The sequence below is a fragment of the Amblyomma mixtum genome, chromosome 3 (genome assembly GCF_055824585.1).
Source record: "Amblyomma mixtum isolate Tamu chromosome 3, ASM5582458v1, whole genome shotgun sequence".
Taxonomy (NCBI): Eukaryota; Metazoa; Arthropoda; class Arachnida; order Ixodida; family Ixodidae; genus Amblyomma; species Amblyomma mixtum.
Window position 1 is genome coordinate 215,380,403 of NC_143014.1, and position 23,003 is coordinate 215,403,405.

At 48.2% G+C, this 23,003-nt stretch overlaps 1 protein-coding gene across 1 annotated transcript in view; it reads right to left on the bottom strand.

Annotated features, from left to right (window-relative positions):
• Window positions 1-2,567: 2,567 nt before the first annotated feature.
• The window catches only part of LOC149353651 (LIM/homeobox protein Lhx9-like), a 28,116-nt gene continuing 7,680 nt past the window's right edge, over window positions 2,568-23,003 (bottom strand). Inside the window, exons 3-4 of the mRNA XM_089577385.1 lie at window positions 6,535-6,677; window positions 2,568-5,666 (exon numbers count right to left, since the gene is read on the bottom strand). Of these exons, the coding sequence (XP_089433511.1) occupies window positions 5,508-5,666; window positions 6,535-6,677 (302 nt within the window). The 3' untranslated portion in view covers window positions 2,568-5,507. The remainder of the gene's footprint in view (window positions 5,667-6,534; window positions 6,678-23,003) is intronic.

Below are 23,003 nucleotides of genomic sequence, written 5' to 3' on the forward strand. Positions count from 1 at the left end.
TTCTTTCTTTCTTCCTTTCTGTCTTCCTTTCATTCTTTCTTTCCTCTCTTCTTTGTTCCTTCCTTCCTTCCTTCCTTTCTTCCTTACTTCCTTCCTTCCTTCCTTCTCGGTTTCTTCATTCTTTTTTGTTTCCTTTCTTTTCTCCCTTCCTTTCTTCATTTCCTTCTTTCTGTATGTTTATGCATTGTATGTTTTTTCATTCCGTTTTAATGCATTTCCCAGTCTGCCCGATATACACGTTTGAAATACACGTTTGAAATGCACGTTTCAAATACACGTTTGAAAGAGCATGCAAATAATTTGAAAGCTAACAACTCCACTAATCTCAGAAGTACTTGAAACTGGGCTTGTTGGTGCATAATCGTGAAAGACATGAGCAGCGCTCGTCCTGTTCCCTTCCTCGTCCGTGTCCCCGTTTTGCGCTCTCATGTCTTTCTCCACTAATCTCGTTGAGCATGTCCGTGACTGCAAATCTTTTTTTCCTCTCTTGCTCTATTGTGATATCCTGTACAAGCGCTCGTCTCGCTTAACACGTGAGATTATGGAAGCCTACCACATGAAGAAGAAAAGAAGGTTCTGCGTTAGTAAGCCATCTATTTTATTACATGATTGTGAGGTTGCATGTCTTGATGCCATGTTGCAACACGTGTTTGTGTCTGTATGCTTGCGGACAGGTTGGCCGCTTTTTCCATACATTGTGTTGCTGTCTTCGAAGAAACTTTCAGTTGTGATTCAGCGCTCGCCTTGTGTTTCTTGTGCTGCGGTCTTCGTCTTTGCGCTGTTTGCCTTTCAATACGTGTCAACTCGCCCGTTTAGCTGTTTTGTTCGACCACTCGAAGTCTGTCACGTTTGTTACCATCTGACTTGAAAGGACTCATCGAAAATATCTGAAAACCACTCGCGATAGGCTACAGTCACTCACTAAATTAAAGCCAACGCACTCACGACTTGACTATTTGTCTTACAACAGATAGAGTTCGGCTTTTTTGGTGCCGTACACGTTGCTAGTGAGATTGGCCCCTTGCGTGCACCGTAATGCGGCCTACGCGGTCGGGATTCGGTCTCGTGAGCTCAACAGCTGAACTCTGTAACCCTTCAGCCTCCGCGGTTTTGCTTTTCAATTATTATCAGCAACCGTGGTGAAGCCAGGGTCAACTACATTGTTTATCACTTCTTTGTTAAAGTGCACCATAAGGGCTTTGTTGCCTGGTAAAATTGATTAGCCTGCAGTGTCACCGAAGAACGCAGGCGCCTTTGGTGCCACGCCTTAATGAGTGGCGCTTGTGCATAGACAGGGTGTAAGCGAGGAAGCTGCAGCGAAACTCGCTAGTACCCTGGCATGGTGCCTGCCAGCAGGCAGATTAACCGAATGCGCGCTGCGCAAACTCGTTCTCCAGGTGCGTCACTTGACCATAACTTCAGTTCATCAATCTTAATCTGCATAATTGAGGACGCGGCGCCGGGCCCATGCGGCTTCATTTTGGAATTGAAAAAGGTTTCCGCTTGAATAGGATTCATTTTTCTATATCCGGGAAATATAGATTCCCCGCGTAATTCAGTAAAAGCGGCATGTCTATTAGTGTTTTTAATAAACTGCGGCCCATCCTTCTTATGGGTGCAGCATGTCCAGCGTTTACCGGCGTTTCTCAAGCACTGAATTCTTTTGGCAACAGATATTCCGTTCTATAGAGCGGAAAAATGGTGGGTAAGAAATGCATGCAGAGATTATTTTTTTCTTGGTGTTCACGTGATGGAGAAGCTGATTTTACCGATGGGGAGTGTATATATTTATAGATGGGGCACGTACTGTTTATGCTGTATATATATTTTCCGCTGGTAGCAGCAGACTCAAATGTGCCCTGCAGCTTTCATACCCAACAATTCGCACGAAAGAATTTTAAAGCGGGAAACCGTTTATGAACGCATTTTTTTCCTATAATGTAAGATTTAATTGTAGCAATCAATATATTCGCAGATAAAACGACGGCAGTCGTGTATTTTTTTTTCTATTGGTGCTTTTGCTATCGTCAAAAGCGTTCCCCATTTTTTTTTTTTATGGCAGTATTAGCTATTCGATGCGATCGATGGAAACACTTTAAAAGAAGTATTTTGCTACATATCAGAAGAATGGACCATTACCTTCAATATGTCCATAACAGTGTCTTCCAATTTTGCAATTTTCAAAAATTCTGTCCGAGAATGTTGGACATGTCGTTGCTGGACGCTGCATATTGGTGGTGAAAGCAGGGCATATTCGCCATGTTCACAGAACCTATAATTTTTTTTTTAGCTTAACTGGGACGGGACTAAAACACAAAAGGGACGACGTTGCACTTGTACTCACACTTGATACGGAATGCAGCTTGTCTTGGAGGCGATGAAAAGTTTAAAAATCCTGCACGTAGGACGCGCTTTAGTATTCCCCGAGAACGCACGTACCTTTTCTTTCAGATGTAAAAGAAACACACAAGGCAATCTTCGCTTGGAAGCAATAAAGTCTTATTTCAAGTTTATTGCTACTTCATAACGAGCTGTTCCAGATGGTCGGCTATTGTCGCGGTGAAGTAATCGGGACGATGTCAACTGGCAAGGCCACGAAACCAGCTCTTGGGCGCCTTTTGAGATTAACAAATGTGCATGGTAATCACCCAACGTGCATCAGCAATACAAGCAACCTCGTCACCTTTTGCTCAGCATATAGAAGACAGGGCCCCTCTAGAAGACGTTAACCAGCATTAAGAGATAGAGCAGTGCGTTCTCGTCACAGGATGTGGGTTATCGGGCTGCCTATTGCGATAGCGACTATCTATATACAGAACAATGTCTAAAGCCCTGTAAATTTGCAACTACAGCGCGAATGACGACAAGCTAGCACAAAAAAGCGCATGTCGACAAACATCCAGTTGCTTGCTCGAGAATTCAACTCGCCCTGAACAACACCATGTGAAAAATCCGGAATTTTCTTTTCGGTCGCATAAGTCCCAGAAATGTGAATAAACAGTTCACAGAGAAAGTCTTTTCTACCAGGTCGCGTAAAGTCTAATTCGGCGCTTAGCTGCTGCGTTTTTTTACTTCTACGATGGCATACATAAACAACTTCGCTATATAGCGATAGAGGAAAAGAAGAAGACTGGTATTTGCGTTCAGTTCGTGAAAGCTCCGGGGCATCGCTGCTTCCCAAAACACACACACAAAAAAAGAAACATACGGAATGCTTCTTTTTGCATGTATGCCAGGGGCAGTCGGCTAGTGCAAAACCTAGAGTACTGCAAAAAGTTAATTCGTTATTCACACGAAGGTGAAACATTCGTTTGATGTTTTTTTTTTTTATGTCTATTCATGCACTGCAGTTCATTGCTGGTTGGCGGCAATGTTTTGCGTACTTCACACTATACACTTATAAAATTCCAGGTCACAGATCTGTGCTGGAAATTGCTTATTTTAATCAACGTCTAAGTGTCGCTACGGTGGAGCAATTGCCGGCAGAACATTTGCAAGACTAATCTCGTCAGTAGGAAACAACAACCTTAACCAAAAAATATTTGAAGGCTTCACTGAGGTGGCATTTTTTTCCGCCTTGTTTGCGCTTCAAGGTGTTTCTCCATGAGAACAGCCCAGATCTTGTGCATTAAGTGCATGCAGCCGCATTTTTTGGTATCTGTCTTTTGATGTACACAAATAAGATTTCTGCACATCAGCCAGAGTAGAGAAAACATGGCTTTTTCCGTATATTACCTTCTGCGTCGAGGTCGTCGATTCTTTAATGTTCTTCGGTGTCACGCAACGAGAAATCGAGTGTATACGGCACCGGCCAGGGCAATAACACCTCCTTTCGGATATATTTAAGATATAAGGTCAACTTGCTTTTCCTAACTGATACTTGAGTCGCCCACGACACTACTGTGGCCTGCGTTGTTGAATTTTTTTTTCTGCCGGCTAGCCAAGGAGTAAAGTCATCATCAGTGCAAATAATTTGGTTTAAAAAAAAGCATTAGTAAGGAAAGAAGAGTCGCTTTGGGACGTTAAACCCCATAAACCAAACCAAACCAGTTTTCTCCTCTTGTGTGGCTGCATAACGAACACAGTATCAGCGAAAAATCATTTCAAGCGTAAAAATGCTGCCCATAACTTCACAAAAACCATGCTTAACCACGCATTTCTTAATAAGCTGTTATATATAAGAACCCAACGTACACTTCATCCAGTGCATTTATTCTAAAAGTGGCAGCCGGAAAGCAGAGCACATTTGAAGGAAGTAATAGCAATGGTTGCCTATGAGCATTCCAGCTTTGGTTCATTATTCCTTTTCAAGCGTAGCGGCTGTGGCGAAAAAACGCTAAATCAGTGTTTTGCATTACTCGCGTAATCAGTCATCGATGGTGCAAACGACATTTTTTTTTTTTTTTTTGCGCAGACGCAATGTTCGCATTTTTCGCGAATCGCATGCACCTCCTTCCATCAACTGGTTCACGTGCTTGGCGCACTTTGTCTTTTAAAAAATCTTGGTTGTTTTTAGATGGGACACCCGGTGTAGCTGTTATTTTTATGCCGTAATAACCTTCGCATAGCAAGTTTTTGTGCCTGATGTACTCAAGCCAGGTCAATGTACCTGCTTGCTCCTTCACGTCACTGGCTTCTATCATGTGCAGTCATGGACAATATAACGTGAAATGATAGGACGATGGTCAGCAATTGCTGGTAACTCTGTGCAGCCTCGCGAATACGAACCAATAACGAGATAAGGAGACAACAAGACGAGGCGCTTGTATTCAACCTCGTGCCGGTGTTTCTTTCGTTACTGGTTCACGCTTTGGTGGTTTTAGGATGCCAATCGTAGTTCGTCATCACCCGGTCATATCGGGTAAAGTTCTACATGACTGCACCTGTCATGACAAAGCTCCCGCCAGTCCCTGATCTTTTGCTGAACTAGTTGCAGTTTGGTTATGACCCTGCAGGACACCACGCAAAACAGCTGCCCATTTTCGGCACTTCCTGTGCCGCAGTCATCCTAATATAAACATTATCGTGGTAGTGCATCTAACCCTAACAAAATTATTAGAACTTTCATAGGATATTAGCACAACAACGGAGTTGCGGCGTTCATCAGCTTTCTATGAATTCATTTATCATCACCGTACTACCAGCTTTTGATGAGTGCTCTCCCCCTTTGTGTTTAGGCCATCGGTAGGATCGTTTTAAAACAGTTTCAGGGGATCGCCGCTGGTGGTTTTCTCTGCAATGAAGACAACATGCTCCCCACAAGCGCTCCCACTCTAAGGCCGAACACTGTCATCGGTTCTAAATCACCCGAAACCGAAACCGACACCGTCTAGACAAGACGAAGACTACGCAGCAACCAGCTATGCGATGTCATTACTAAATGTCTGGTGAGAACTCGCAGCCGTCGACAAAGCACTCGAACGCCTTGTCCTGCCTAGACTGTTCGTGTGCGGTAGAGAGCGGCACTTCAAAGGCTAGTCCAGCGACGGTCAGAACGCCGGCCGCTCTCAGAAGAGGTTCGCGTAGGAGTGGATGGTCTGCTCCTCCAGTGTGATGGTGGCTCCCAGGTCCTGCAGCGGGCTCGAGTCCTGGGCCACCTCGGGCCCGTGGCTCGCCTGGCGCAGCAGGTTCCGGCGCCACTTGGCCCGTGCGTTTTGGAACCACACCTGTCCAGCAGATACAAAAGCGCTGGTGTCACCATTGTGACAGAACAGAATGACGTGGCAGTTCAGGTCTACTGACTTCCCCTGAATAAATGGCTAACAACCACCATATCCCTACTTCAGAATTGCGATGATAGCGGGACTGAAGGACTTGTTTACGATACATAACAAGTCGTAGTAATTTACGTAAGAACGTATATCCAACCTTGTCTGCAACGCCTACGGGCACCGTCACATTCGGTATGTGACAAGAGGCCACTATGTGGTTGGTCTCTTGCCGCACACTCACCAACTTGTTTGTTAAGTTCCCGCGTACTATTATTCAATAGAAAGCTCTCCCTACAGCTATTTTCCTCCAACAGATAACTACGAGAAACTGCTACTCACACAGTTTCAGTCGTAATGTCAGGGGTTATTCTCTCCTTTATTATTATTTTGTTTTAGCTCGCTAGTCTTTCCTCCACGAAGTTTCCTGCGTGGGTGCATTTTTATTTCAATTGTTACCTGATGGTCGATCATCATTACTCACAGTACAAATGTGGACTTGTTTGTTATCTGTTTTTTTTTTATCTCGCTCACGGCTCGTGCATGAGCACATGTATTGTTTCTTTATTTGTCTGAAAGGGGAAGCGACACTATTTGTACCGACATGCCTACTTACTTAGTTTTTTAGAGACAGCAGAGTGCACTAAACACATTTTATAAATAAATAAACTGGCGTTACAGTTATGCACGACTAGTGCCGCCATTAGCCAGCAACAACGTCGGCCACTGAGGTTCCAGTATGGCATGAAACAGCGTCTGACGTCACATCGTGCAGGACCACAGTAGTAGGCGAGTATTTAGAGCCTCTGCAACGTGTCCCACGTACCTGTAGCACTCTTTTGCTGAGCCCCGTGCGGAGAGAGAGCTGCTTCAGGTCCTTGGAGTCTGGGTTGTGGTTGACAGTGAAGTAGGCCTTCATGGCGCGCAGCTGACTGTGCTTGAACGAAGTGCGCATGCGCTTGTTTGTCTCTGCAGGGGTGCACGTGGAAAAAAAAAGGTAGGCTTTTAGCGTAGTTAAACCCAGTAGGACATGCGAAAACAGTTGAGGCAACACCGCCTGGAAGGCAAGGTGCAAGGTCAAGGTTTAAGGACAAAGGTGAACGCCAAAGGTCAAAGATTGAGGCTTCACAGATACCACGGGTTTTTAGCTTTGCTAGTGAAGTAGTGCTTTCGCACTAAAAAAGGACAGTGCTCATCAAGACGACGTAACAAATGGCACCAACGAAATGTCTTGGTGTTTACTGCTCATTTCGTGGTGGTGCTTATCGCTCTTGTTTTCCGTAGTTATCCGCCTACTTTCTCTTCGCTTTGAAATATTACCTGACGAGCTTGTACACAACAAGCGAGCTCGAGCTCATACCAGCAATATACCGCCAGAGTAATGTCAAGAAAAATCATACATATTCCTTTCTCAAAAAGAAGTTAGCCACAGGCAGCACGAGAAAAATGTGACTAGAGCAAAATAACTGGATAAGTGCGCTTGTATACCTAATTACATTTAAGGAAGATCTGGCAGTGCTACGGCGTTTTTCACTGAATTAAAATGGCGGGTAAAATTCTTTCCAGTACTTCCATAGCATCCTGGGAAACACCTTGAAAATTCGACAAATCCTTGTAGAGGCAGCGCACAGATGAATGACGTCACATCAGTTGTGTGAAGTCATTCAGTATATTCAGAGAATACATACAATTTTTTCTTATCATGCCCTTGCGGGCCAATGTTGTTTTCCATAATGTTTTTGTTGTAAAATAATTTTCGATGAAATGAAATCTTACCACCACACAACGTAACACGCAAGGCATCAGGAACAAACTGGGGAAAAAAAAAGATTCTCATATCGTAGGAGTTCATTAAGAGCTTAGTGCTGCTGCTCCAGAAATTATGAAGCTTTCGTTTTTTATTTAACTGAAGCTACTAAGCAGTATCTCCTTTCCTGATGCTTGGACCAGTGATGCTGGACTCTTGATGGTCCCGGGCGTTTTTCATGCGCTTGCTGCAGTTGCAGCCTAGCACGATTCCACAGTTTTAATAGTAACGAAGCCACGCAGGAAGCAAAGGGACATGGCTTCATGCGGAGAAAGAGATATAGGGAGAGAGAAAGCGCTGGTTACGCAACGTCTTACTCTTGTCATAACTTTTAACCGCGGGGCGCTCTGCGAAAGCCACGATGAACAACGCGGCTCCCCTCTGGTATACGCCGTCGCTGAGTCGCCCCATAGACGGCGACTTTTCACGGGGAGCCGGAATCATGGGCAAGTGCGCCCCGCCGGTACGTGACGACGCGACCGCTCAGCGCCGATCCGGCGGCGCTACACAGCCACCTCCCCGCGCGCTGCTGTCGCTCCTGTCGACGTCCGGGCCACCGCGATGACGGTCCGATGACGCGCGCCGCATTGTCGCGCAACCCCCCGCCGCTGGGAAAGCACTTCGGGCGCACGTGACTCCGGGACACACTCACCTCCCCCCATCCTTCAACTATTCCCCCTTCGGAACTTTTGTTGTTGCGCAAGGTGTCCCCCCTCTTCATCTAGCAGAGCTGAAAACCTGCCTCTCCGAGTGGTGCGGCGGCAGGAGAAGCGTCGAGAGTGCTCCTGCGTCAGCCCGCGTAGTATACACAAGGAGAGCACCGCCGCTGTACGCGCGTTGCCGCGGTGGAAGGGGGGGAAGAGAAGTGGAGGGCCCGACACAAAAGAGTCGGGCACACTTGCCCTTCTGCCGGACTGCGCACGAACGCGCGCGCCGCGTGTCTCTTGGGCGACACACACTCGTCGGCCCCGCCGCCCACTCGGCCCGTGGCGCTGGCCGGCTGCCCTGGCGCGGGGCCGGAAAAGCCAGCGCGCCCGCCGAGAACACGTTTCGCGCACAAAGGGAAGATATGGTGCAGAAACTTTCTCCCCGTCTCTATCACTCGCTCCCTCTCTGCTTTGTCTCGTGCGCGGCTCGAAATAAAAGTGAAAAAAAAAAGTCGTTTTTTTTTTTTACTCGTTACGCGAAGCCGGCCGCCTCGCAGTCAAAAGCAGACAAGCGTGTTTTGTTTAACAAGCCTCGACTTATTTTGTAGGCGTGAGCGTTTACTACGTGGTCGGGGGGTGATTCGCGGCGCCGCCCCCCTTCGTCCCGTTGGCCCCGTGCGGGGCGATGGAGACGTAATGAGACCGGATGGAACGGGGACGGCAGCTACTGTGTTCGCGCATGAAGGTCGAAAAAAGAAAAAGCAAAGCGAGATTTGATGAACGGGGATGAGCCCACATTTCTCTGAGCGTGAAGAAAAGTGCATACAAGGTCCAAGGTGTCACTACGCTGCGCGTTTTGGAAAAAAAAAAAAAAAATCTTAAGGGACGCCGTTTAGTTTTTTGCGCGCTGCGCCGAAAAGAGCCATTAATTCATTCGCTCATTCTTTCCTAAATTACTCTAAATGTGACACCGACAGACTCTGGGAGCGAATTCTCTGAAGGACTCTGAAGACATTTCTAAAGCACAAAATTCTTTCGGCCGTTCATTCTGTGTGGGCAGCATGTCAAATCAAATAAAAAATGTACGGAAGAGTAGTAAGCGGAATTCTAACAAAAACAAAAGTCCACTAGAAAAAATCAGAGGCATCTCACAGAACCCACCGAAATTCCACTCGCCTGGCATGTGAAGAATATTAGCGTGCTGAATTTCGCACGGATAAATACAAAATACCTCCGTGACAGCTTCTTAAACTACTACCTATAGTGAATCGCGTTCTGTTGAAGCGGACCAAACTTGAGAAATAAAATGCTCTTGACTACTTAGAAACAAATGACGTTAACATAACTTGAAAACGTAGCAGCACGAAAAAACGGGACAGAATAGACACAGGTACGACAGGACAGCATACGTCCTGACTAGTTTTCCCTGACTACAGCACTGTTATGCGTAGCACTGTTATGCGTTATGCGTTATGTGTAACCTCGCCACCAGGGAACATCCTCGCGGCAGCAGAGCCCGAAGCTGTGTATGTATATTCACCTCTTATATACCACAGGAGTCCGGTGACATCTTGTCCGGCATGAAGTTGCAACCACAAGAAGGAAAGCTCCAGAATGGTGCGTCCATAGTTTTTAAGGACCCGCTCAGACCACAGCCATGACCGCATACGCATCCTGCTCATGAGTCTCATTAAGCACTTATCCGCAAATTTCGATAATTAAGACACGTACTGACACCACCTTTAATTTAGGCAACTGATTACAGCTTCGGTCGCAGTGTGCGCTTAGCCTAACACGAACGCGGACGTTGATGTTGAAAAAAGCTCGGAGAATATCACCTTGATGGGGAAAACTTGCCCTTGCATACCTCCTGAAAAAAACTAGGTAGGTTAAGAAACTGATTGATCTGAATATCGAAAATGGCCATCGTTCATTTATCGACGCGGTCCTGTATGGACGTTTCGTTGGACGTGTCTTGATGCAAAATAGTATACACGAATACTTATACGACTTTACCTGTTGGACAAAGGGTGCACTTTCTTTAGTGCGCCTTTTCAGTACACAAAAAATTTAGTTAATTTTGTGATTCACATTCTTGAGAACTTATTTTTCTTTCATAGTCTGTAGGACGACATCTAGTGACCTGTTCATAAATTAAATACAAGTTTGCATAGAAGAGGTCCGAACGGTGGTCAAATTTCTATGGGGGCGAAATTCTGGAGGCCCGTGTACTGTGCTATGTACTGTGCTATGTCCAGGAACGGCGAGCGATCATATTATCACTTGTGCATTTTTTTTTAAATTTCATTTGTGATTTTCAAGTGGCCATTAACCTCAAAACGGCCAGCGATCGGACGTTGCAGCCTTTTTTTTCCCTACCACATACGGCTCATGCTGTACGAGTCAGATATAACATGCGCAGTGTCTAAAAGGCCTAAAATGAAGAAATCAGCCACATAATTCCAGCTGTTGGCCACGCAATGATATATAATGTACAGATATTGGGAGTACTCCGCAAAGGAGAAATTTACAAGGCCTTTAATTTCATATGAGCTCCATAGACCTGCAAGCGCGCTTATAATTAACGCGTCGTCAATGACGGTGATGCTGGTCTTTAGCGCTAGGCAAAAAAGCCGTGTATATTTCATCGTCCTGAAAATTTAACTGAAGCAGAACAATGCGGAAGGCTGGCGTTCGTCTCCGCATACAGCATCGCGAGCCGAAACATGAGCCCCAAGTGCCCCTGTGCGGCTGAGCCAGGATCGCTCCTCGTCGCCGACACAGCAAGCCGCGCGTAGCCGACGCCACGCCCACCCACGAGTCCCGCCGAATGCTTAGAAGGGGTGCGCTCGGGCAGAAATGGCCTTCTCTCGAATGCGAAGAGGAAATCCTCGTGAGAAAGGATCCGGCCTTATCCTCGGGTAGCGGCATGCCCCTTGCCGTCCTCTCTCTCTGGCAGGGCCGGCCACGAGGGCAGTTCCAGTCCCAAAGGACCTCATAAAACGCACGCTCGCCCACTCTCCACCACTGAGACACCAAACGCCAGGCGTATAGCGCAGTGCCTCAGCCCGCTCCAGAGCTCGCCGAAAAGCGCAGGGAACAAAACGCAGGGACACCGTGCGGGCTGTCCGACGGCGCACCCGGGGAGCTCTGCTCTCGGGTTTCAACTCCGGGATTAACCGCAACAGCTCTCGGGGGCGCTTTGTCAAGAGCTGGCGCGCGCGCGCACGCGAGTGCTCCCCACGCGCCGTGGGCTTCGCTGCTAATCTGGCAGTTGCTTCTGCGCCGCGTCCCGGCGTTAATCCGTACCTCGGCCGCAGATGAGAGGCCTAATAAACGCCGCCCTCCTAGAGGTACAAGAGGGATTAGCCGAAGGAGTCACGTGCTACTGAATGGGGAACATGTGCCTGTCCGCTTGCCAAGTGCCAAGAGGAGAAAGGGAGCGTGTGCCGGGCTCTGTCGGGTCTAAGCGCAGAAGCAGTTCTGTCAGCTGGATTCGCCGGTTTCGAACGGCGTTTAGAGAATGTCGCTCGCCGCGGGTCACTAACGCGCCATTTCATTTACTTGTCAATCGTGCCGGCCATCTTACGTATGTAGGGTAGTGGATGAGCTCATATGAGTCGTACACCTGACGCTCTTTAATCCGCTTTTACATGTGCGTCTGAGCGAACGCAGGCGTTTTGTTCTTATAATATCTCGTGCCAGTTTTCGTGCATTAACTAGTGCCCCCAAAGCGGTGCTTAGGGCAGATGTTGCTTTGATCTTACCGGCTGGTGCCGTGGTGAAGCGCTTGTACCATAAGCCTGAAATGAAATGCAACAGGATATATATATGTGTGTGTGCGCGTGCGCGTGTGAGTGTGCGTGTGCGTGCGTGTGTGTGTGCGTGCGTGCGTGCGTGCGTAGAAAACACAGGGTGAGTTTATTAATACTTCCAAAAAGTAGTCATAGGACTGCGAAGCTGCGCGCCAATATTCAGGCCCCTCACTTAAGATTTCGTTTTAAGGCGAAAATCTTTAATGGCTTTGTCATGAGTCGGGTAGCAGCATCCCTCCGCTGCCACCAGCTGTTACGGCTCGAGGTAGCGTGGCCAGTTGTTGCATCACCAAGGGGCTCGTCCGGGATGAGGAACAGTCTGAACTTCGAAGATTGGGGATATCATGGGGGTCAAACGACCTTTCGAAATTACCGCTGTTGAATCCACCACTGTTTTCATCGCGGGTCTCAAGATGGGTCGTAACAGCTCATACTCCCGTCTGTCCGTACGACGTTACGTCTAGCCCCTGGGGTGACTCATCGACGATGACGGGTGTCCACCGAGATATGTGAGACAGTTAATGCGTAATTTCCTTTCCTCAAATACAATTTCCATTTTCTTCACTACGGCCCCTCTTTCTTCTTTCATTCCCACTTCCTCCCTTCCTCTACAAATGGATGACGGGTGTCCACCGAGATATGTGAGACAGTTGCTGCGTAATTTCCTTTCCTCAAATACAACTTTCATTTTCTTCACTACGGCCCCTCTTTCTTCTTTCACTCCCACTTCCTCCCTTCCTATACGGTGCGGCTCAGGTGTCCACCGAGATGACAGAGAATTGCTGCGCCATTTCCTTTCCTCAAAAAGTGTTGCGTTCAAAGGTGTTTCCAACGGGCAACGCATCGCACCGAACGGGTGGTGGCCTTCCGTGGACTCCCTGGCAGCACTACAACACGCTGTCGCGTTCCACTCCTAAAGGCGAAGCTTAAGCGTCATTAATTAGCAGTTAAATTATTATTCAGTCATGAATCAGTAATTAGCCATTAATTAGTAATTTGTCGTTACTTACCAATTAGTACTTAATTATGTGTGACGTCATCCAGTGGTGACGTCACCAGTGCCACAGAGGCAGTCAAAGTGGTTTCTCAAGCGGAGTTTCTCAAGGCTCAGGTATAGGTTTGGAGCGCGAGAATATATAAGTTAATAAATAATATTTTCGCCGACGTTGATTGTTAGCCCATCCGAATCGCTTCTTTCACAACGAAGCATAAAATAAAATGGGACGTAAAGGCCGTGTTTTTTCGTTTCTTCGTTTTTTCGTGTTTTTTTTTTTGCTACAAAAAGAAACAAGTAAACCATACCATTAGGTTGAAACAGTGAAAGCAGTGCTAATTCGTAACTGTTCTTGTTGGGACTTGACTCATGCAGATTAGACACTTAAATATTCCACCCCCGCCCCGGTGGCTTAGTACCTATGGCGCATCGGCTGCCGATCCCAATGTCGTAGGATCGAATCCCGGCTGCGGCGGCCGAATTTAGAGAGAGGAGAAATATGAAAACGTCCAAGTGCTGCGCGATGTCAGTGCACGTTATAGAACTCCAGGGGGCTGAAATTAACCCACAGCCCTCCGCTATACGGCGTCTCTCATAGCCCATATGCATGGGCGTCCGGAGGGGGGGGGGGGCAAGGGGGGGCGGCTGCACCCCCCTGGAAAATCACTCACTCGAACCGTGAGTGATGGCCGCACGCCAGGGGCGGCGGTGCGCTCAGCCAAAAGGGTGAAAGCAGCCCCGCTTCCACGCTTTGGGTCACATATCTGCGAAATGCCGCGTCCGGGCGCCGTTTTCAAACCACGCCATCGTTAGCTCTACTGAACGGCGACCTGTTGCAGAGATACAGCGGCACCGGCTAGCATGTGTTTCGAGCCGTCTTGAGATGGGTGTCTCTTTCTTTGATCTCTAGAGAGATAGCAACACGGAGGCAGACAGTGCACAGGGCATCTTGTTTTCGCCTTCGTTATGCCGGTCACCGATGAATTCTTCAGGAGGGAAGGACAAATCAGCCGTGTCCACCCCCGCTTTGTCGGGCTGCTCAGGGGCAAGCGGGCGATGAGTTGGCGCCGCCGCCGCTCGCTGTCTCCTACGATCACGGGAGAGCGCAGTTCGGTAGAAGCGCCGCTTTCAGAATCTCCGGCAAAGGGGATTAGCTGCTTTTGTTCACGGCGACGCAGTCTCCAGAGGCGCCCCCACACCAGCGTTCTTTGCGTCTTCTGCGAAAACCAGCGTCTTTGGTCAACGCAGCCCGATGGCGACTGCCTGGCTCGCCTGTCACCTCTGGCTGGGCCTCAAATCACAACAACGCCCATGTATTGTGCGTGTCAGTGCATGGTAAAGAGACCCAGGTGGTCGACATTATCCGGAACTTTGTACTACTCCGTCCCTCATAGCCTGAGTCGTTTTGGGGCTCAGAACCCCATAAAAACACAAAAACAAATTTTCCGACCGGAGTGGCGAGTGTTCCTTCCCCTCGGAAGTTGTGCGGCAAGTAAAAGCCTTGCACGTGTGCGCGCCTCTGTGTTTGTGCTTCGGTGTTTTTAGTGGCCGGTTGTCAGCGAAGCTGAGAACAACCAAGACAGCGGACGAGAAAAAACGAGCGGCGAGCAGTGTGTGTGCGGATGCGCGAGCAAGATGGAGCGAGGTGTATGAAGCTGCGAGCGTGCATTTATCTTGTAAATAAGTTTTCGTTGCATATATAGTCATATTTTGCTTTCAACGTACGCGTTCAACCGTTCTTCCAATCAATGTGTATGATGAGTGTGCACCGAGAGCGTGTAATTAAGCACAGAAGTTAATTTATCACACGTGTAATTACGCAATTCACCCAGAAAAATCCCAGGCGACTACAATTAATTGCTGTTTAAGGAAGACTGACTGAGTGACTGTAGTTGCGTGTTTGTGAATATATTGTGCTGTGTGCTGGTCATCAATCCGGGTGAGTCGAGAACCCGTATGCAGCAAGACTGAGCACTCTTCTCCACGAAGTGATAGTATATCTTTTTGCATTTTTTATTAATTTTAATTCTTTCTTCGTTGATAAACTCCAATGTACCTCTCCTAGCCGCGCTTTAATTTGCTTTTTGTAATTAATCTTTCATGTGTGCATTTTGCTTAATTTTTATTTATATATAAATAAATAAATTTACTCCGCAAATAGTGCCTTTTTGCTACGAACACCCCCCCCCCCCCCCCCCCCCTCCGGCGCCAACAACCAACGGGGCCCCCCCCTGCAAAAAATTCTGCGGACGCCCTTGCCCATATGCCGGTCTTTGGACGTTAAATGCCTCATGCCATGCCATGAAATTTCTACACAAACGCTGCACTCTGCAACTGCCCCCGGGGACTGTTTCGCGGCGTTCTTTGGAGTAAACACTGCGCTCGGCAATATCGGCGTAGCCGAAGCAGGAGAAAATTGTTTCGCTATTATGCCCCTTACCACACGCATCGCCGGTACGTTGAAGCTGAATACTTGTGATTTCTGCGACCACCGATGTGGTGTGTGCTATTCTACGTGTTTATGTAATTCTATGACGTTGGATGAAGGTTGCGCTTTGTTTCCTCGTAACGTTCAGTCTCATCCCTCCGTTTCCCGGACGCAAATGAGCGTGACGTCTTTACAGATAAACAGCAGCTGTCCCGGATTCATTTGCGCATAATGTGTCATCATTCGAATTTCGACATCTTTGATAACTTCCCATCATTACTATAGTCAGTACATACCTGAAAATGTATTTGTAGGCAATATCACGCGTTGTCTCTTCATTGATAGCGCTTATCGTAACTCTGCGCGGTCTAAGAAGACAGGTTATGTATTGAGGTTCGCATTCTTTTTCCAACGAAGTGCAAGTTTGGCAACCCCAAGCGCTGACTTTATTTTTGCGAAAAAAAAAAAAAACAAACAACTGACCTCTGATGAGCTTGATAACAAAGTGGTACTGTTAAGTAACAATGTCACGTACGGGCTCCCTTTTCCCTCGCCTGTTACCAGCGCTTTTGAATGAAGACAGAGGACGTAGTACGTTGCTTTCCTCAGCTCCCGGTGTCGTGCACCGGTCTGTCCGCTTAAGTGGGGCCTCCGTATACAGCGGCGAATAAACACGAGTCAGCGATTAGCGTAGGCGCCACCACGTAGCACGGTCAACAGATTCGCACAAACGCGCGCGTTTTATTCAAGCGCCCCGCTTCACCCCAAGCGGGGGCGGGGGACCCCGGCCTCGGGACCAGCACTCCCGCGGGGTCGCCTGACACGCGCCGATCGATATCCAGTTTCAATTGCGCCGCCCCACAGCGCCGTTTGAGATAATCCGATCCCGGGAGGGAACGAGGGTGGGCGCGAGGCCCAAAGCCGCGCGATGCGCAAGCAGCGGGCTCGCGGCGCACGGTCGGTGCGCTCAAGCCTTTGACAACATGACTTAGGGTAGTTCAGACAGCGACGAATCGCCTCTTGCCTTGTGGCGGCAGCGTGTGTGAGTGTGCGTGTTACGGGAAATCCGGGAAGAATTCTGAGTTTTCTAGGCTCCGACCGAACTCAAAATAAAGTTTGGCCAAGTCCGCTGTTTGGATAGTCGAACACTTATTGATAGCGGACATGCCACTGAGCTTATCTGACGTGCACCAAAGCGTTTACGCACGATGGCTTTTGCATTTTTCCACTATGAAAATGATTTGTTTGGTCCGGTTTATTATGTTTTAACGTCCCAAAGCGACTCTGGCTATCAGGAACGCCGCAGTGAAGGACTCCGGAAATTTCGACCACCTGGGGTTCTTTAACGTGCACTGACATCGCACAGTACACGGGCCTCTAGAATTTCGCCTTCATCGAAATTCGGCCGCCGCGGCCAGGATCGAACCCGCGTCTTTCGGGTCAGGAGCCGAGCACCATAACCACCCACAGAGTAGTTATCCTGGGCGGACGAGGAGAGTTATCATGGAAGGCTTTACGGCAAGAGCGCAGGAAGGCGTAACCAGAGGATGGTTACCCGGGAACCGTCCGGAAAGGGTTTACTGCGGAAGGAGCACGGTATGGCGAGAGTGAAGGAATCTTCAACCGGAGGATGGTTACCCTGGAAGGGGGAGGGTATGGCGAGAGCATAAGAAGGGGCAGCCGGTTGATGGTTGCCCCTCCCCCTATTGGAAAAAGCCCGAAGCGAGGGTTACCGTGGAAGGAGGAAGATATGGCGAGGCCGTGGGAAGGCGTAACCAGAGGTTGGTTACAGTGGTAATCGTCCGGAAGGTGCGGGGAGAGCGGATAAATCCCCAACCAGAGGATGATTGCCATGCAAGGAGGAGGGCATACCGAGAGTGTAGGAATACGTACCATGGTACCCATCGAAACAGAACGCCCTAGATTATACAGATGTAATGTCGCTCTCATGCTGTCTACCGCAACATATCGTAAAGTATAAATACCATAACAGCTTTCGCTTAATCTCGTGTTAGCCAGAGCTAACCATCCTGTCAATTTTTCATCTTTTTAGTAAAATGAGCTTTTGTGCAAGTTGGTAGCTTGGACATAACTTCACCGCTAAAACAAAGACAACCATGTCCTGAATATTTTTTCTTCCCTATGAGGTTATCTTTTTTCGCGCTGCAGTTATGTCCAAGTTTTAATCTTTTCTTTTGCCGTAAGGAGATCCCCTCGGGAACACACTCTCCTATTTTCTCAGGAAAAGAAGGCCAATGAGTGCGCTTTGTTTCGAATGGCCCTGCGAAGCTGTTGTCCATTGCCGCCTAGGGTGGCGAGTGTTCAAAGAAGCACAAAGGAGGGTTAATATGAGATATATACTTAAGAGCTTCGTATCACTGAGGTGTTCGCACATCGTGTTATCGGCTGTTATCGTTTATTAATTTCTCGTACAGGTGCCCCAAAAGTTAAACCAAGCACGAGATCAAAATAAAAATTTTACATTGTTTACGCTTGTGGCGTAATGCGCGAAATAGCGGAAAATTAGCAGGCCCGCGCGGGCCTGTGCAGCGCGCCTTTGCTGCGTCAGTTCTGCAGCACGTCATTCCGGATCTGTGCGGGCGAAAGATTTGCGCTCTCTAGCGTGTGCGTGACGTAGAGCAGCCTTGCCCAACAGAGTAGTGCTGTCTGCTTCAATAAGCCCTGCGGCAGCCGCGATATATAGCCACGTGTGACGTCACTGTCACGTGTGACGTCACGTCACTGTCACTGAAGAGTGCTTGCAGAAAGGCGTCGAATCAGACGGATGTCTCCCAAACGCCCTCCAGTGTCTCCAGCATTTAACATTCGCAAACAATTGTGTAGTTAATTAACATCTTAACCACACATGAGTGACACAAGCAGCAACATCACGCTAAAGGCTTTCGCCTCACCGCACTTTAGGTCATCAAAGTGCCTCTCTGATTTTTTTTTTATGTTCAAATGAAGATTATTGCCATTATTATTCAGCGAAACACGAAACGAAATCCTAATTATTTGGCCAACAAAGTTGCGTGCGCCGAACTTCTCAGCCACCCAACGAAATTAAGTATTTTGCGAAATTGATCGTGCGAAAAAAAAAAGGTATTTACCTCGAATTCTACGTATTACATAACCATGTCGTTTACTTGCGACACACATTTCACCGTTACGGTAATGGCTTTTTCGACAACAATGTGCTCCACGAAGTAAACCTGATCCACTAGCAGTTCTTTTTCAAGATTGCGCTGCGAAAAAAAAAAGAAATTCACTGTCTACTTTTTCTTTTAACCTACATCTCAAAGTGTACTGCCGTGACAGAGAGAAATGCTAACAGCGCGGTGCTTACGCGCTCCACTGTTGGATTTGATTTTCGTCACGCTGGTACTTGGCTGGCAGCACAAATACGCTAGAGAGATCCGTGATACAGTAATATACCACTCTAGCGTCTTTTTATTGCCATCCGGGTACAAGCGCACTGAAGATAAATTCCAACTGCGCAGCGCCTGGGCGCCATGCTGTTCGCCTTTATTTATAGCGCCCTTGTACAAATCCTAATCACCTGAAGCTCGTCAGCGTTCAAGCACGAGGGAAAAAGCATGCGACTGCGCAAAGAAGTTTTCAGACACGCCAACACGTGCAGAGCATGTGCAGAACTGGCTTTTTTTCAAGAGAAAGCGCGCTACTCGCGATGCTACTCAATGGGAGAGGTGACCGCCGATCTGCCCGGTTAATAGTGGGGAGTCGGCCGGAGAGGGCGCTTTCCACTGGGGCCTGCAGCGCCCCCCTGCGAAGTTGCGGTCCCCTAAAGGTCGCCCGGGCAAGCACGCACGACGTTTAGCATTGCGCGTCAGGGTCGCGACGGAATCATTGTCAATCAAACACTTCCTCGATTCCAGTGCCGGCTAAAGGGTTTCGGCAAATGAATACCTCTCCTTTACTGCATTGCTTGCGTTGTCCTATTCACTAGATTAGAAGCTGCTGTGCGCGTAGAATGAGAGGACATTCCCCCAATAACTAATGACATACCACGAGGAATGGGCGAACAAATGTGCGTCTTTTCGTAGGGCGGCATTTCAGAGGTGTATTCGGTATTCGTGCCAGAAGCACGTGCTATGACGTAAGCCATCGATGCACATAAGTGGCGCCACGTCGCGGCCTCTGTGCGAACCAAGGCGTCCAAAGAGGTACCATTGGAGAAGCGAGCATAGTGGCTGGCATATAAATAGAGAAGGTGTTGGTCAAGCGAAGCGCAAATCGTGGCGCGAACGCGAACATTTATCGCGCCCTTCTGTAAACAGATAGCGCCGACAGCAGCGCACGCCGCTGGCGCACGCGATCAATTCTTCAGGAAAGATGAATACGAATAATAAATCCTTAGCTGGAGCGTCAACAGCGTCCCTGAAGCGCAATGCTGGAAGCAGCGCTGATGTGTTTTATGCGCTCTAAGACGAAAGGGACTAAAAGGGGACGATAGGTTAGTCTTTTTGGGGACGAACTGATTTGCCAGAATCATTCGTCCTTTTCGGGACCAACTGCAAAGGGTCCAACTGCTGGTCCCCTAGGAAAGGGTTGCAACAGTTAGTCCCCGGGAGCAGCCGTTTAACGAAAAAATGCAAACGACGCGTGATTTGGAGCGTAACTTACAGTCCCAAAGCGACACAGGCTATGGGAGCTAGTCGCCGTAGGGAAGGGCTTCGTACAATTTCGACCAACTGGGATTCTATAAGGCGCACTGACATCGCACTGTAAACGTGTCTCTAGCAGTTCGCCTCCATCGTATTGCGACCGCCGCGGCTGGGATCGAAGCCGCGTCTTTCGCGTCAGAAGCCGAACACCATATGCACAGAGCCACCGCGGTGGCTTGCAACACTGATTTGACCTGGATGTTAAAAATGCGGACATTGCTCTGCGTTGCTGTGCTAGGATACCATCTGCGCTCCCGCTGCAGTGCGTGTGAGCAGTGCATATGCGCGCACTGATGCAATGTGCACTGTTCGTGCGCTCCGTTTAACTATTGCGGCGTCTGTACGTCCCGAAACAAAGTGGCTTGGGAGAAACAGACGTCCCATCCCCTACCAGCGTAGGCTTTCTAAAATGCAGTGAAAAAGTGTTCTAGAATTTCATTATTTCACCGGCTGCCTTTTGCTCAGGCTGAATATCATCGTGCCCTGCTGTGCATTAACGCTCGAAAGTATTTCATGGGTTAAAAAGTAGACAAGAGCGGCAAAATTCGAGGCGCACTTGCGGTACACCTTGATTGTTTAACGTAAAATAGCTAAACACCACGTCGTATGGCCGAGGTAAACAAAGTGTTCTAATACGCATTTTTATATTAATGGGTTGAAAAAATTGTTACTTTTAAGTAAATGTGCGTATGTTTCGAGTGTCATCTGAAAGTAAAGATGCATGTCACAGTTGAAAAATTATGATACTCTGAAGAAACATGTACATTTCGTTTAAGGAACGTATAAATATAAGAAAAAAAAAAGAGAAAGAAATGACACTTTCACAGAAGAAGGCGCTGCTCCCCTGGCAGCCATTTTGGCGCTACAGTCAAAGGGAAAGGCGGAAAGTGTCGCCACACACGCTGTCGGATAGGAGTTTAGCGCCTATAGCTGCCCTCACGTTGGCGCATTACGACTCAAGCGGGCATATAGCAAGGCAGAGAATACTTAATATTGCGCATTTTTTCTTTGTTAACCATAATGAAATTCGATATCTTTAAGAAGATATCGTAATTGGTGCCGCTTTATGTCGTTGCGTAATTCAAGCGCACACAAGACGCCTTTTCATATTCTTTTCATGCGCGCATGTGTGCCGCATCTTCCCGTAAAGTTAGAATGCACGCAGAAAGCCTACCTGCATGGTGTTAGCAGTTGTGCCAGGGAACGCTGACGGCGCCATCTGTGAGGCAACACAACGTTCTAGCGTATACAGGGCATTAAAAAAAAATCCACTTAGTTCAGCCACGGAACAGAGCACAACAGGGTGGAGACTACACTTCCTCGCTTTCATGGGGCAGTGCAGTGCAAGCCATCGGCTTAGCTTGCAGGGGTCAGGATCAGTGAACAGTTAATACATTGTCCCAACGGTCACGGTTTATCTGTTGACAGTTAACGCAGTTCAGGAGCGGCTGCACTAACGCACGACTTTTCATTGCACAGAGTAGAAGCAATGGGTGTAAACGAATATGTCAGTGCGTATTAACGGTCCTTTTTTTGTTGCTTTGTTCATGTTCACAGGCAGTATTGCACGCACGTGTACCAGGATTCATGTTCTGAGCGCTCCAGGGCGCAGGATGGAAAACTTGCAACGTTGCTTTGACAACCCGCGGTACAGCGAAGTTTCGCGCCGTCATTTTAGTTTGCTTGTTTCTTTCACATAGAAAGAGCGTGCGTTGTTGAATCGCGAGTCGGGTTGCCATGGAATTTAAGCGGCTTAGAAGCAGGGCGGGAACAAGCTCGATTGCAGCCCATCTCCCGTCGCAGGAGCTCATGTGCGGCAACCTCTTTGTGAATCCCGCTGTAGGCGGTGACGTGCACCGCCCAAATGCGCACGCGTCGCGCTTACGCCGCTAGAAAAAGCCTGAAAAATCCGCGTGGCTGAACTCGGAGCAACGCTCATAACTATTCTTTTCTTCGCTTTTTTTTTTTTTGCTCGTGCCATTGTTCTGAATCCAAAGAATATAGAAATGTACTCGCCCACAGCCAAGATGAGCTGATGCAGCGCTTTAACGTCAATAAAGGGAATAGCTACTCCCTCTGGTGCTTTGACTGCGAAAGCCCTTCAGCGCTCTAGCGAAGCTATGTTATGAAGGGGTTTTTCAAGCTGCACGTGAATTATGAGGGGCGCCGTACTGGAGAACTCCGAATTAGAATTTGACTACCTGGAATTTTTGACGTGCTCTGACATCGCGCCGCACGCGGGTGCTTTTGCATTTCGCCTTCCAGTAAAGTGCAGGAGCCGCCACCGGGATTCGACCTCAGAACTTTGGGCTCAGCTGCCGAACGCGATAGACATCGGGCCACCGCGGCAGGTCGCTGTGCCAACAGTGATGTTGCGTCCGTGAAAGTTTTTCTCCTTCAGGGAATTTTAGGAGTGGAATTTGACGGAAAAGGAATTTTCGTGAGTTTTCAGGGGATATCAGGGACAGAAAGTTCCTTTTTTCCCCGAATTGCTGGCTTTTATCAACCGCTGCAGGAAAAAACAATCAGAAGAGGGGATATTGTGATCTAATTGGGAACTTTTCAGTTACGGCATCGAACACTTCTGAGAACCCCAGATGGCGAAATTACCCGGAGCCCTCCCCTACGGCGTCCTTCATAGCCTGAGTCGGCTTGGGACGTTAAACCCCAAAAAACCCAAAAAATAAAACTTCAAGGGCGTTTTTGCCAGAGTTTGTCGCTCAGTTCGTGAGCCCTCAGAGTGCACGATGCTAGAGAGGTCGTGAAACAGAACGCTAATTCTCCCCAGGTTGCAGGGGACTGTCTCACGCTTGTCGTAAAAATGTGTCAGGCACGCTTGGTTATGAACAGAGTGAGCTGACAGGCTAGTTGGTGATTCATAATAATTTCACCAGCGCATGCTACACACGGACACCGGAC